Source organism: Trichomycterus rosablanca, chromosome 2 (assembly GCF_030014385.1).
Source record: "Trichomycterus rosablanca isolate fTriRos1 chromosome 2, fTriRos1.hap1, whole genome shotgun sequence".
Classification (NCBI taxonomy): domain Eukaryota; kingdom Metazoa; phylum Chordata; class Actinopteri; order Siluriformes; family Trichomycteridae; genus Trichomycterus; species Trichomycterus rosablanca.
Window position 1 is genome coordinate 8,402,142 of NC_085989.1, and position 15,636 is coordinate 8,417,777.

At 39.9% G+C, this 15,636-nt stretch overlaps 1 protein-coding gene across 2 annotated transcripts; it reads right to left on the minus strand.

The window, feature by feature from the left end:
- Positions 1-1,053: 1,053 nt before the first annotated feature.
- cacng8a (calcium channel, voltage-dependent, gamma subunit 8a) lies at positions 1,054-15,233 on the minus strand. 2 transcript variants are annotated; one of them, XM_062990029.1, is made up of 5 exons: positions 15,193-15,233; positions 11,095-11,322; positions 6,561-6,644; positions 4,451-4,591; positions 1,054-1,841 (listed from the first exon to the last, which is right to left on the minus strand). In XM_062990029.1, exons 1-5 carry the CDS (start codon positions 15,221-15,223, stop codon positions 1,054-1,056), a joined length of 1,272 nt encoding a protein of 423 aa, XP_062846099.1. In that variant the 5' UTR covers positions 15,224-15,233. The 2 variants fall into 2 exon arrangements, with proteins under 2 accessions (XP_062846099.1, XP_062846098.1); XM_062990028.1 differs by having other exon boundaries at positions 11,095-11,354; positions 15,198-15,223.
- Positions 15,234-15,636: the final 403 nt, after the last annotated feature.

Consider the following 15,636-nt stretch of genomic DNA (forward strand, 5'->3'; position numbering starts at 1 on the left):
ATATATATATATATATATGGCAGAATTTTTTGTCTTTTCTGGTGAGGTTTTGTAGGTATAAGTATTGCTCCCCTCTCTCGCATTAAAGTCTTTAATTTTCACATTCTTCAGTTTTTTTCCCCCAAAAACTCGGCATTTCTGGTGAACAGTTCGTCCCACTATAACAATATGAAGGATATTGATTTAATCTTTTAAACAAATATATCTATATGAAATCTAACTACTTATACATATACAGTTACGATAAAGGAAACTCCACGTATAAGTATTATTAAGTATTATTAATCTCTGTAAAAAAATGAACTCAATAAATAATAATATTAATAATAATAATAATAATAATCTCACAAAATCTCACAAGTACGCGCATGACTGACACTGAATGACATCATAAAATATAGTGTCAGCATGTGCAAGTAAAAATCACAGTTTAAATTCATTTGTAAAAACAATAAACTAAATGATTAAATTAGCAAACTTAACAAGAAAAGAGTTCATTAACCCAATTTTAACATCAACAATAATAGAAAGGACTATATTGGAATGCTAAATAAGTAACAGGCATTAACCTGATGATAAAGCACTGGAATTGGATGAGCTTAAAACCCAATGTAAGACCACCATTACACACATCAAGTATTTCAACATGAATCAGTAAAAGTGCGAAACGTAACTCTATTAATGACTAAAGTCACCATGTTTGAAAACAGATATGGAGAGAAAAGGAGGATGATTGGCTTGTCTCTGTCTCCTCTCAGTCCTGTGAGTCATCTTCCCTTTCTCTGCTCCATAGCCATCATTCTCCCTTTCTTCTCTTCACCTCCCACGCTTCCTCTTTCTAACCCTCCTTGACTGTCACAGTTTGGATCATCCTGCCGCCGCTTTCATTATTTTTAATTCATCTCAGTTCATTTCTTTTCCCTTATTCTCAGATTCATCATGTTGGTTTTCAAGCTTTCAACCTTCCTTATCTGACCCAGAGTCCACAGTCCACTTTGAATTTCTTCAGCCCCATCCATCCCTCCCTCCCTTTCTTTGTTTCTTTAAGCCCTATCACACAGGGGTCGTTCTCCTGTTGAGCGTATTAGTGTTGGAGCTATCACCTTTCCCCAGTCGATCCAGAGTACCCAGTCCCCTCTCTCTCTCCATGGTTGCTGTATTTCCAGCTGAAAGAGTGGGTGGCTGCCCCCCTGGGCCGGATGAAGAAGATGCGTTGGCTGATGAAGCCAGGTTTGATTTAGAGAGCGATGGCAAAGTTCCAGTCATGACCGTCCCTGCTCCTCCCTCCTTGGTAGGGAAGTAGTTATGTAGTTGGTAGAGTGACGCACGGTCCACTGTTCCATACATAGGTGGCTTGCCTTCCCTGCCCAGAGTGTACATTGAGATGTCCCCGACTCCTCCCCCACCTGAATGTGTATGGGGGTTGGGTAATGTGGCAACAGAGAAAGGTGGTGGGCCAGCGGCCAGCGGTGGACCAAAGTTCTTGGCAGCCATGCCAGGTGGTGAGGGGTCACGTGAACGTGGTGGCTCAGCTGTCGAGCGCGAGCTGGAGCGTGAGGAGCGACGGCCCCGGCGAAAGCGGTAGGATGGTAGCCGCAGCACTGCAGATGTGGTGCTGCGGAAGAGGTCGGCTCGGGAGCGACAGCGCAGCTCTTTGTTGCGCTCGATGTAGATGTTCACAGCCAGCACGCCCACCACCTCGGCCAGGATGAATGACAGCCCGCCGAAGTAGAACGACCAGCCGTATGAGTAGTGCCACTTCTTGTCTTCGTCCTTCTTCGGTGAGATGTCGCTCAGTGCCGCAGAGATGTACACAATCACACCGATTATGTTGCTCAGGCCTGGAAAGAAAAATATTATTATGAATATATTAAATAAAATTATTTTAACCGAGTTTGACTTTAACAGTGTTTGTGTAGATGCACTTTTTATTGGATTTCATTTTCTAACTCACTCTACCATTGTTTTATCTTGGTCAGAGTCACAGTGGGGTCTGATTCGTTGGACAAAAGACAGGCAACACCCCTGAAAGGTCAGCAGTCCATTACAGAGCAGACACACATACACACATTCACTCTCACCTAGGGCAGTTTTAGTAGCTCCAGTTGGCCTAACTGCATGTCTTTGGACTTGTGGGAGGAAATCAGAGCACACGGGATTAACACGCAAACCCCACACAGAAAGGACCTTGGCCGCCTAGCCGGGGAATCAAACCAAGGCCATTTTTGCTGTGAGGCAAAAGCGCTACCCACTACGCCACTGTGCCACCCATCATGTAAACAGATTAACTTTAATATGTTAGTTGAAAACTGCATTATTTTGTTTACATGAGCTAGCACATGCACACAGTTGGCTAGTGTCATTTTGGGGCAGTTTATTACACAATTATGCAGAACACTACAGAATTAACCTATTACAATTAGTCATTAAACTAACAAAATCCTACTTGGGATATTCCAAAACCATATACGTTTTGAGAAAACTCGACACTTTGCATGGCTCTTGGTGATGTAAGGCTTGGATGCAGCTGCTCGGCCATGGAAACCCATTCCATGAAGCTCTCTACGCACTGTTCTTGAGCTAATCTGAAGGCCACATGAAGTTTGGAGGTCTGTAGCGATTGACTCTGCAGAAAGTTGGCGACCTCTGCGCACTAGGCGCCTCAGCATCCACTGGCTTGGATGCAGCTGCTCGGCCATGGAAACCCATTCCATGAAGCTCTCTACGCACTGTTCTTGAGCTAATCTGAAGGCCACATGAAGTTTGGAGGTCTGTAGCGATTGACTCTGCAGAAAGTTGGCGACCTCTGCGCACTATGTGCCTCAGCATCCACTGACCCCGCTCTGTCATTTTACTTGGCTACCACTTCGTGGCTGAGTTGCTGTCGTTCCCAATCGCTTCCACTTTGTTATAATACCACTGACAGTTGACTGTGGAATATTTAGTAGCGAGAAAATTTCACAAATGGACTTGTTGCACAGGTGGCATCCTATCACAGTACCACGCTGGAATTCACTGAGCTCCTGAGAGCAATCCGATGTTTATAGAAGCAGTCTGCATGCCTAGGTGCTTGGTTTTATACACCTGTGGCCATGGAATTAATTGGAACACCTGGATTCAATGATTTGGATGGGTAAGTGAATACTTTTGGCAATATAGTGTATACAGACTGCCAGGAGTCTCAGACTGAGATCTGCACATCCGGTAGACGTCTAAAAAACTTATACAGAATGAATAGGTCTGGGCCATTCAGAGTGCAATGACTAAGTGTAGACGCTGAATCATGTGCTTCCAGAGTATCCTCAGATTTCAGACTCATCCATCCTAATTTAGTCTAGGCTGTCAATATATTTATATGCAGTTGCAGGTGTAAGCCGTTGCCTGCAGCAATAAGGTACCCAAATATCGACCCAGAGGAAACGTCTGCTGTTTACCTTTAATCTCTGTTTACCCTGAAGGAAACTTTAATCCATTGACTAATTGGACCATTTGGACCTTTAGCTCCTGCCTTAAATTAGATTCTCTAAATCTTTTTTCAGACAAGTGGAATCAGAACCCTCTATGAGAAGCCAAACCATCAGCACATCAACACATCAGAATCAGCCTGCACTGACAATCTTTGGTTAAATGGTTTAGAGCATTTCTGGCAATGTATCAAACTCCAGCCAGCGACTTAACCAGACAGTCGGCAGTAGATACCAATTCCCAATAAAATCCAAACAGCACCATCTAGCTAGAGATACTACACTGATCAGCCATAACATTAAAACCACCTCCTTGTTTCTACACTCACTGTCCATTTATAGAAGCACTTTGTAGGTCTAAAATTACTGAGTGTTGTCCATCTGTTTCTCTACATACTTTTTAACCTGGATCAGACACAGCAGCACTGCTGGAGTTTTTAAATACTGTGTCCACTCACTGTGTCCCTACCTAGTTGGTCCACCTTGTAGATGTAAAGTCAGAGATGATCACTCATCTATTGCTTCTAGACCTTCATCAGTGGTCACAGGACGCTGCCCACGGGGCGCTGTTGGCTGGATATTTTTGGTTGGTGGACTATTCTCAGTCCAGCAGCAACAGTGAGGTGTTTAAAAACTCCATCAGCATTGCTGTGTCTTATCCACTCATACCAGCACAACACACACTAACACACCACCACCATGTCAGTGTCACTGCAGTGCTGAGAATGATCCACCACCCAAATAATACCTGCTCTGTAGTGGTCCTGTGGGGGTCCTGACCATTGAAGAACAGCATGAAAGGGGGAGAACAAAGCATGCAGTGAAACAGATGGACTACAGTCAGTAATTATAGAACTACAAAGTGCTTCTATATGGTAAGTGGAGCTGATAAAATGGACAGTGTGTGTAGAAACAAGGAGGTGGTGTTAATGTTATGGCTGATTGGTGTATTTACTATACCATTTTTAGTGCTTCAATAGTCTTACCTGCCACCACGAACAGAATGCCTGCTCCCAGGATGATGTGTCTTTTGCTCTTGTAAAACCGACTGGATGCCACACAAACCCCTCCCAACAGCAACAAGATGGCACTTAGGATAGGAAATATACTGGAGGCCCTGACTACACCTGGAAACATAGAAGACATAAAAGAACAGAAGTAAAGGTAAATACATGGATAAAGTTTATAGAATATTCTGGCAGGTGAGGTAACACGTGAGGGTATCATGTTTGGGTATCATGGGAGGATCCAAAAAGGGCTCAGACTTTGCAAGCAACGATAGGCTGTGTCTCACCACTTAATGGCAAATTTAATTCATGAGAGAATTGTCAATCAGTTCGAAAAGAGCATTTCTAAATATTAAGTATTATAATTAAATATATTAAGTATTGCCCCTTCTACTGTAAATATTAGTGTCCGATGTTTCCTGAAGAACCTGAAGGAATCTCAGTCTGTGTAGGTCAAGGTTGGAAAAGCACTACTGTATAAGCATGAACTTCTAGCCTTCAAAAGATAGGTATGAGAAACCTTCATGCTACTGTGATAAATGCAGAAATATAGTATTTTGGAATACCGTCGTCACTAAACACAGTCCACCACTGCATAAAGAAACACTATGAAATGCAAACTATGCAGAGAAAGCAACACATCAATGTTATGCAGAAACGCAGCTGAGTTCTCTAGGTCCAAGCTCATCTCAGATAAACCATAATAATATGGAAATTTGCCAAGGTTTTAGCTTGTTTTTCTAGCTTGTTTGCCCAAGGCAAAAAAGACCATCCATACTGTTATAAGTTAAAGGTGCTTATGCGACTGTCAAGGTCTTTAGGTGTGTCAGTACCCACAGCATGTGTGACTTGCATGTCTAAAGGTACCATTGACAGGAAGGCATATGTTGGGATTTTCAGAGAGACAGATGCTACCATCAAGATGCTTTTCCCAGGAAGTCTATGTTTTTTTCATCAAGACAACGACAGTCCTCGTTCTGCATGCATTACAACAGTCTGGCTTTGTAGACACAGAGGGTCTGTCTGAAAACCTAGTGAGCTCTCTACATATACAGCATTTTACGTGCACTCCAGAGAAGAAGGCTGTCTAAAAACGCTGCCTACTGAGGTGCCTTAATTAGAAGCGATAATCTGACTAAATAATAAGGGAGCGTACGAGTTCTTTTCAAATGTAAATAAATTCTCATTGATTTTTAATTTGTATAAAGGTGTACAAGTGTATTTATTTGAATATTCATGCTCGTCAGTGACGATTTAACGGTTTTTGGTACACGGAGGGAGATGTTAGCTAGCGGGTTGTGTCACCTCAGCCCATTGGTTTGAATGGTCTGAGACTAACTGTGTTAGCTTAGTAGGCAAAAACTGCAGTGACGTAATCAACGTAATTGCTGTCTAAGTAGTGTGTCTAAATAACCTGCCTTATAAGTTTGATGTCTTATTAGACAGGCAGATGCCTAGGTAGGCAGATGGCAGCAAGGCAGCTCACTAGGTTTTCAGATACACTCAGAGTGTGTGTGCTTGACACGCCTGCCTGCAGTCCAAAACTGTCTCCTATTGACAATGTATGGTGCATCATGAAGAGGAGAATCAGACAGTGGTGACTACAGACTGTTGAGAGGCTTTTATTAAGTAAAATTGGTTAAATATTAGACATGCAAACTTGCAACAATTAGTAACAGTTCTCAACACATTAAAATTGTTATTAGTCTTTTTTTTTTGCTTAAGAAAGCACAATATTTCTCCTTCTGTGGCTTTGGTGATATGCCAAGGTAGCTCTACTGCTGTCTGAGCCCATCTACAATCATCAACTCATCAGTATTAAAATGTATTCAAGGACTAAACGTTTAAGCAATTACAATTTGCTCTTGTATGACAGTGCTAAGTGCTAACACTGGCTTAGACATCAAGTCGGAAATTAGCAGACAGTCCTAAAAACTTGAGGCTAATTTTGTTCACATGTCATTTCATGAGGTTTTTTATAGTGTATACAACATAATACTATTTTCACTTTATACATTTACTCAGGGTAATATTAGGATTGGCTACATTTACCACATTTAGAACGAGGGGGCGGACACACATTACTTACGTAAGAGGTATTCAGCTGCATCCTGATCGTAATCAGCATCTTCAGGGAAATGGTTAATCTGGGAACACACCCCTCTTTTTAATCCTGGAAATAAGACAGACGGGTCAGTTAAAAAAACAAAAACGATACAGTAAATAATAATAAGGATAGTAGCTAATCATTAGGCCAGTGGCAGATTATTATAGAGAGCTTTTGTATTTTTACGCCACTCATACTGGCACCTTAGCCAAAGAGTAGTGTTAGTTGGAATATGTGATTCTATTTAGGAAGCTTTAATAATCATACACTGATCAGAAATAACATTAAAACCACCTCCTTGTTTCTACACTCACTGTCCATTTTATCAGCTCCACTTACCATATAGAAGAACTTTGTAATTCTACAATTACTGACTGTAGTCCATCTGTTTCTCTACATGCTTTGTTAGCCCTGTTTCATGCTGTTCTTCAATGGTCAGGACTCTCCCAGGACCACTACAGAGCAGGTGGTGGATCATTCTCAGCACTGCAGTGACACTGACATGGTGGTGGTGTGTTAGTGTGTGTTGTGCTGGTATGAGTGGATAAGACACAGCAGCGCTGCTGGAGTTTTTAAACACCTCACTGTCACTGCTGGACTGAGAATAGTCCACCAACCAAAAATACCCAGCCAACAGCGCCCCGTGGGCAGCGTCCTGTGACCACTGATGAAGGTCTAGAAGATGACCGACTCAAACAGCAGCAATAGATGAGCGATCGTCTCTGACTTTAAATATACAAGGTGGACCAACTAGGTAGGAGTGTCTAATAGAGTGGACAGTGAGTGGACACAGTATTTTTAAAAAAACTCCAGCAGCACTGCTGTGTCTGATCCACTCATACCAGCACAACACACACTAACACACCACCACCATGTCAGTGTCAGTGCAGTGCTGAGAATGACCCACCACACAAATAATACCTACTCTATAGTGGTCCTGTGGGGGTTCTGAACATTAAAGAACAGCATGAAAGGAGGCTAACAAAGCATGTGGAGAAACAGATGGACTACAGTCAGTAATTGTAGAACTACAAAGTGCTTCTATATGGTAAGTGGAGCTGATAAAATGGACAGTGAGTGTAGAAACAAGGAGGTGGTTTTAATGTTATGGCTGATCGGTGGATGCAACCACTTCTGTAACTAGTGTAAACTCTATTATTTTAGTGCAACAATTGCCGTGCTTTAGCTTTTAGCCTGTTTTTTTTCTTCTAATTTCTTTTGTCTCATTTGATATGCAGAGAAAAGAGCAAACACAGTGCGGCACCTTTAACCTGCAATGACTCATCGTATAATTACTGTCATTGGTATCCACTTTTGGAGATATTTTCAAATGCTGCAAGCTTGAAAACTGTGTTATTTATTCATTCATTTATTCTGTCTGTTTAACCACCGCTTTAACCTGGTCAGGGTCATGGTGGGTCCGATTTATTGGGCAAAAGTCCATCACAGGGCAGACACATGTTCACACACACTTACTTTTTTAGTAAATCCAATACGCTTCACTGCATGTTTTTGGACTTATGGGAGGAAACCGGAGCACCCGGAAGAAAACCCACACAGACACAGGGAGAACATGGAAACTCCACACAGAACCGAGGAATCAAACCTGGGCTGTTCTTGCTGTGAGGTTACCCACACGCTACCCACTGTACCACCGTACCACCCAACTCTGTGTCGAAACATTGGATAAATAATACACCTACATGTACTTGGGATGCACCTGAAAGTGGATTACGAGGGATCTTCAAAAAGTTTCCGCACTTTTATATTTTGTTTGAGAGACTGAGAGAGAGTTTAATGTCCGGATTTAGCTCCATTTGATTTCCACCTTTTTGGACGCTCAAAGAAGCTTTAAGGGGAAGAATATTTTCATGTGATGATAATGTGAAAGCAGCGCTGCATCAGTGGCTCCACGCTCAACCAAAAACATTTTTTGCTGATGGCATTAAAAGGTTGGGAAAATGCATCAGGAGGTGACTGTGTAGAAAAGTCATGTCATTTGTTTTTTTGAAATTCTTAATAAATAGAGTAAATAAATAAATACATAAATAGAGTTAAAAAACCAAGGTTATATACAAACACAACTCCAAAAAAAATGTGATAGTACGACAAATGTGAATAAAAATAGACAGTGATGACTTGCAGATCTGTTTCACCTATATTCAATTGAAAACAGCAAAATGATAAGATTTATATGTTTTAACTACATTATTTCATTTAATTATATTTTAATTAGAATTAGACTTTTTGTATATACACTAGGCGGCACGGTGGCTCAGTGGGTAGCACTGTCGCTTCACAGCAAGAAGGTCCTGTGTTTGATCCCCAGATGGGGCGGTCTGGGTTATTTCTGTGTGGAGTTTGCATGTTCTCCCCGTGTCTGTGTGGGTTTCCTACGGGAGCTCCGGTTTCCTCCCACAGTCCAAAGACATGCAATCTGGTTAATTGGAGACACTGGGTTTCACCTATAGGTGAATGGGTGTGTGTGTCTGCCCTGCAATGGACTGATGCCCCGTTTTATATATATATATATATATATACTAGCCAAGCACTTTATTAGGTACACCATTCTCTTATTAAGGTGCTCATAATGTTATGCCTAATTTTCTTTGTGCTATTTTTAATAAATTGCCTGTAAAGAAGTGTACAAATCACTGCTTTCTTCTCTTTATTTGCATTTTACATCCCATCCCAACTTATAATTGGGTTTATTGTTTAAAAGGTTTGAGTTTAAATTGCTTTTTCTTTTTTTAATTTGTGTCGTATTTAAGGGTTAGTTTTCATGTGATCATGAAAGCTTTTATAATAGTAGGTATGTTGCCAAAATGTTATATATACCACAAAACCATTTGCTTCTTATTACAAACACAAAGTAATACAAAATTCTTATTGTTATGGTTCTGAGTTTGACATTTGCTCTACAGTATATTGGCTTTAAAAGTCATTAGCCCAGGTCAATACTGAACTGTACAGGCAGGCGATGTGAACTCAGCCACCTCAGCCACCGGTTGTCTTAAAAAAAAGTATTATCCAAGATGTAACATGCTTTTTTTGTGTGTAGCAGTGCTGCTGAACCTAAATGAACTGACAGGTGTTTGTTTTAACAAGAACATTGTCCTCCAGCAGTTTCACAAGTACAGCTTAACACCAGTTGCATAAAGCTAAATGCAAGCTGTACATGGGATTGAGTTGTAATGGAACGCAGGTATTTACAATTTCAAAATAAAGTATGTGTATCTAAGTGTCTTGAGTCCAGGAGACATTTGGAATATAAGCAAATAATTAATTTGGTCCAGTATATTTACATTTACATTTTTGGCATTTAGCAGACGCTTTAATCCAAAGCTACTTACAGTACTGCGACAGTATACTGTCTAAGCAATTGAGGGTTAAGGGCCTTGTTTGGGGGCCCAACGGTGGCAACCTGGCAGTGGTGGTGCTTGAAGCGTTTACTAGTCCAGTTCCTTAACCACTAGGCTACAACTGCCCATAAAATAGTAAATATAAACCGTCATTTATAAAGTCTTTATATATACACAGATCAGCCATAACATTAAAACCACCTCCTTGTTTCTACACTCACTGTCCATTTGATCAGCTCCACTTACCATATAGAAGCACTTTGTAGTTCTACAATTACTGACTGTAGTCCATCTGTTTCTCTGCATGCTTTGTTACCCCTTTTAATGCTGTTCTTTAATGGTCAGGACTCTCCCAGGATCACTACAGAGTAGGTATTATTTAGGTGGTGGATCATTCTCAGCCCTGCAGTGACACTGACATGGTGGTGGTGTGTTAGTGTGTGTTGTGCTGGTATGAGTGAATCAGACACAGCATCGCTGCTGGAGTTTTTAAACACCTCAATGTCACTGCTGGACTGAGAATAGTCCACCAACCAAAAATATCCAGCCAACATAACCTCGTGGGCAGCGTCCTCTGACCTCTGGTGAAGGTCTAGAGGATGACCAACTCAAACAGCAGCAATAGATGAGCGATCGTCTCTGACTTTACATCTACAAAGTGGACCAACTAGGTAGGAGTGTTTAAAAACTCCAGCAGCGCGGCTGTGTCTGATCCACTCATACCAGCACAAAACACACTAATACACCACCACCATGTCATTGTCACTGCAGTGCTGAGAATGATCCAACACCTAAATAATACCTACTCTGTGTAATTGTAGAACTACAAAGTGCTTCTATATGGTAAGTGGAGCTGATAAAATGGACAGTGAGTGTAGAAACAAGGAGGTGGTTTTAATGTTATGGCTGATCAGTGTACATTTCATGCAATTTGCCTAATGATGCCAGCATATGGAAGCTCTATTCTACTGACACTTATGTCATTAATAGCAGAAACTGATTTATTAATATAATGCATATAACATACTGAATATTACTTTTATTTAATGCAATGTTATGAAATGCTGTGAGTTTTTTTACCACCAAGCAGGCATATGCACGAACATATGTGTATCCTCTGGCCTCTTACAAACACACTCTACAAACGAACGTACCTTCCAGGCAGCAGATCCTCCAGAGTCCAGAGTGGGTGAGGGCTCCAGGGTCTTTCTTGTCCTTGTTGTGGGGGTCGTCCTGAGTAGAGTTGGCAGTGCTGTTGCAAATAAAGGCGCGTGCATACAGCCAGTAGTCTGTTCCGATGGCAACTGTCATTAGGGCAAAGGCAGCAAAGGCACCGACTGTGGTGAGAAGCACTTGGATGCCTCTTTCACACCACACCATTGCTGCAGGAGACGGAAGGAACATGCCAAAGGAAAATAAAGAAATTAAGAGATTTGAATCACATGGAGGAAAGTGCTAGCTTGAATTTACTTTATATGAATATGGCTTTTCAATGCCAGTATATTGCAAGGCAGACACACATACACATACCCATTCATCAGTGTCTCCAATTAACCTGACTGCATGTTTTTGGACTGTGGGAGGAAACCGGAGCACGCAGACACAGGAGAACATGCAAACTCCACACAGAAAGGATCCGGACCGCCCCGCCTGGGGATCGAACCCAGGACCTTCTTGCTGTAACTCGACAGTGCTACCCACCGAGCCACCGTGCCATCCAATACTGAACAACTAAAAAAACATCTTTTCATGGTGGGTCTAGCTTTCACATAATCACTGGGTGCAATGCAGTAACACACACTGGACTGGATGCCAATTCATTGCGTGGTCTTGACCACACTTTCCGCATGGCAGAAGTGTTATCAGTAATCTCCTGTTCCATCTTGCATTTAGATTTTTCACTTGCTGTCAAGGGAAACATTCAATCATTTTCCTATGTCAGCTTAAAAAACATATAAAAGGTGGACAGGCTGCTCTTGATAGCTTCTAAGTACAAGTAAGTAAATGAGTCTGTAAGTGTGATGGTGTTTGTTTTCCTTGCCCTGCCTTCATTGTTTTCTACTACAACCCTGACCAGAAGGAACAGTAACACTGAAAATGAATAAATAAACTAATTATTCTCAATAAATATGTTAATAAATACATAAATAATGTGTTATAATGTGTTAAAATGTTAAAGAATATTATTTATGTTATGTATTTTTGTGCAAACATACACTGGTCAAGTAAATTATTTCCACCGTCAATGTTTATGCATCCACTAAAACAATAAGGTTTAACTAAATGAACTTCCAAACAGCAGCTATGCTATGTTATAGAAGACATTTACATTTATGGCATTTAGCAGATGCTTTAATCCAAAGCGACTTACAGCTGTGACAGCATACAGTGTAAGTCAGGGGTGTCATACTCATTTTTTACCGAGGGCCACATCAATATTACAGTGGCCCTCAAAGGGCAGATTGTAACATATCCTGCTGTGATTGCAGTCTGCCTTTTAATTTTTGGACAATTTGTTGTTTTTCTTGGAGGCTAAATTTATACAGTATATTTATAATGTACATCTACATTTATATTGTACTCCTTTACCACAGACATGGCCTCATAACACAAGAGACGTACCGGTTTCTCTTCTTTCATTAAATTTCCTCCTTTTGCTTCAATTTTCTCTTCTTGTACATTTTGGGATTATTTGTAAATATTTCTCGACATCACTTGTTGGAAAACTGCCTCAGTGTGGAAACACGGCCATCTAGTGGCGGGATGCGGTCACTTCGCGGGTCACAAAATCGGCATGCATTGTGGGAGATGCAGTTTATGTACGATTTTACAGTGTATTTTAAGACAATCATACGTCTTTTAAGCTCCCGGGCCTTGAGTTTGACACATGTGGTCTAAGCAATTGAAGGTTAAGGGCCTTGCTCAAGGGCCCAACAGTGGCAACCTGACAGTGGTGGTGCTTGAACCGGCAACCTTTATGATAACTGGTCCAGTACCTTAATCACTAAGCTACAGCTGCCTTGTAGACGATTGTAAGGTAGAAGATGTTTATTACAGTTATTAATAACTGGTAATTTTAGGTAGATTGCAATAGTTCAATTTAACACAAGAAAAAAACTGATGTGTATTTTTAAAAATGAATAAAAATGTATTTTGTCATTAATTCAACAAGATCAAGAAAAGATTGAGATGAAACGGGTATGAGATTTCAGAGACTATATATATTTTTACATATATTTAGTTTTCACATTTTGTTTTCATTTTAAATTAAATATAATAAGCTGATTATTATATTATTATTTCTCCCACCACACCTTAAGCGTACAACAATACCTTGTGAAATTATCATTATCACAACCATATTTATCATATTTTCATATTAATGATACATGACAACTTCAACTATGAACAACTATGTCAATTTATGACCAAATTTACAATGTTTGTGTGAAAGAATTTTTAAACTTGATCGACAAACTGTATAAGACACATGTGTCAAACTCAAGGCCCACGGGCCAAATCTGGCCCGCCACGTCATTTTATGTGGCCCACGAGAGCTTAAAAGACGTATGATCGTCTTAAAATACACTGTAAAATCATACATAAACTGCATCTTCCACAATGCATGCTGATTTTGTGACCCGCAAAATGACCGCATCCAGCCACTTGATGGCCGTGTTTCTACATCACTGTTTAACTGAGGCAGTTTTCCAACAAGTGATGTTAAGAAATATTGAAACAGAAAGAAGGTAATTTAATGAAAGATGGATAATAAAGTGAATACAAGCTTCTGCTTCAAGAAGAGAAACCGGTACGTCTTGTGTTATGAGGCCATGTCTGTGGTAAAGGAGTACAATATAAATGTAGATATACATTATAAATATACAGTATAAATTTGGCATTTTGACATCAAACACAGAATTTAGCCTCCAAAAAAAACATCAAATTGTACAAGACTTAAAAGGCAGACTGAAATCACAGCAGGATATGTTACAATTGGCCCTTTGAGGGCCACCATGATGCAGATGTGGCCCTCAGTGATAATGAGTTTGACACCCCTGGTATAAAACATATTACAATGTATTAGAGTAAACAATCTAAAATATTTCACAGACTATATACACACATGTAATCCAGCATACTTTTTTATTCTGATTGAGTACTTTAAACCGAACAGCCATTTCAGCCACTGTAATATGTGATTTATGTAAAAAGCAAAGGTTTTAATTTCACAAATATAAAATGAGTGGAAAAGATGATACAAACAGTAGCTTATGTATGTGAAATTAAGTATTCAAACACTGACCTATAGAGACTATCTTAAATTGAAGCTATAAACAAGTTATTTCTGCTTCCACCAAAAGGTCACAGTTCTGTTCTGTATCTGTACCAGCATTTTTGTTTACCAGCAAGTGTACCAGCAAGTTTAAATGTGCTATTTAAGGCAATGAAAAATGTTGAGGGCTTAAATGTGTTTTAAATGCACTATTTTATATTATTCATCTAGATTGTCAGCCTATTATTATTATTATTTTCCTTTGAGTGCTAATGCATTCAGTATCAAACTGCTCCAGTAGAAGCTGTTTGCAATGACGTCAAAATGAAGGGTGGTCAAACAACCCTATGTAATTAGTATATTAAAATACTTCTAATTGTGCACGGTTTGTCAGTTTGTCACTTTTTGAACAACTAGCAATTCATACCAAGAGAATAAAATTTGGGAAGTTATAAAGAAAGAGAAATAAACTGAATTCTAATCATAGTATTTGGAAGGATGTGATAGACCAGTGATAATACACAACGTGGGTGTTAAATTCTGTATTCATGAGATGTGAGGCATGTGTAAAGCAAAGTGATCCGAGCTGAAGACTTTGAGAAACTGTAAAATCATTAAGATTATTCATTCTGTACAGTTCGAGGGACAGATTTATGTGCAATTTATATTAGCTGTCATTGGAAAACCCAACAACAATGGAGATGAAACTAAAGTGCAGAGGTAGATGTTCTTCGTATGGCTGGTTGGTTGGTTGATGTAAATGTTCAATGGATCAACAACTAAAGAACATGAATTTGCATATGCACAGTATCTAAACGTATAAAGAAAAAGAAGATGGAAGATGGAAACCATTCCATGACATAAAAAAGAAAGATTTAGATGTTACCAAACATTTCAAGACAGAACACAATTCACACCCACTTGAGGATATTTAACCCTTTAGAGTCTGAATAGCAATATTAGAGTTTGTGGTTACCTGGAGGAATGTGTCTGCCCTTTCCATCCATTCTGGCAGCACTCTGGTCCTTAATCACAAAATAATACACCGTTCAATCTGTCCAAGCAGCATCCATCGACTGTTCTCCCTCTCTTTACCTCTATGTCTTCCTGTCTCACTCTCTCTCACATGTTCTCCCTCCCTCTCTCGTTCTCTCTTCCTCTCTACCCTGTTTTCTTGTCTGTGGGTGGGAGAATATTTTCTAGGTTTTTTTCTGCTTTTCTCCTTTCATAAGGACATAATCACAGTCATTCTTATGTATTTCCTAAAACTGAAACGACACCTCAAAAGAAAAACAGTAGAATAATTGAACACTGATGACAAACAAATGACAAAAATCCAACATTTTAGAACCTGTTTCAATGTAAGAAATGTCAATCATGTATATTGTACTTAGAAAAACACAGGAATTAGTGATGTCTG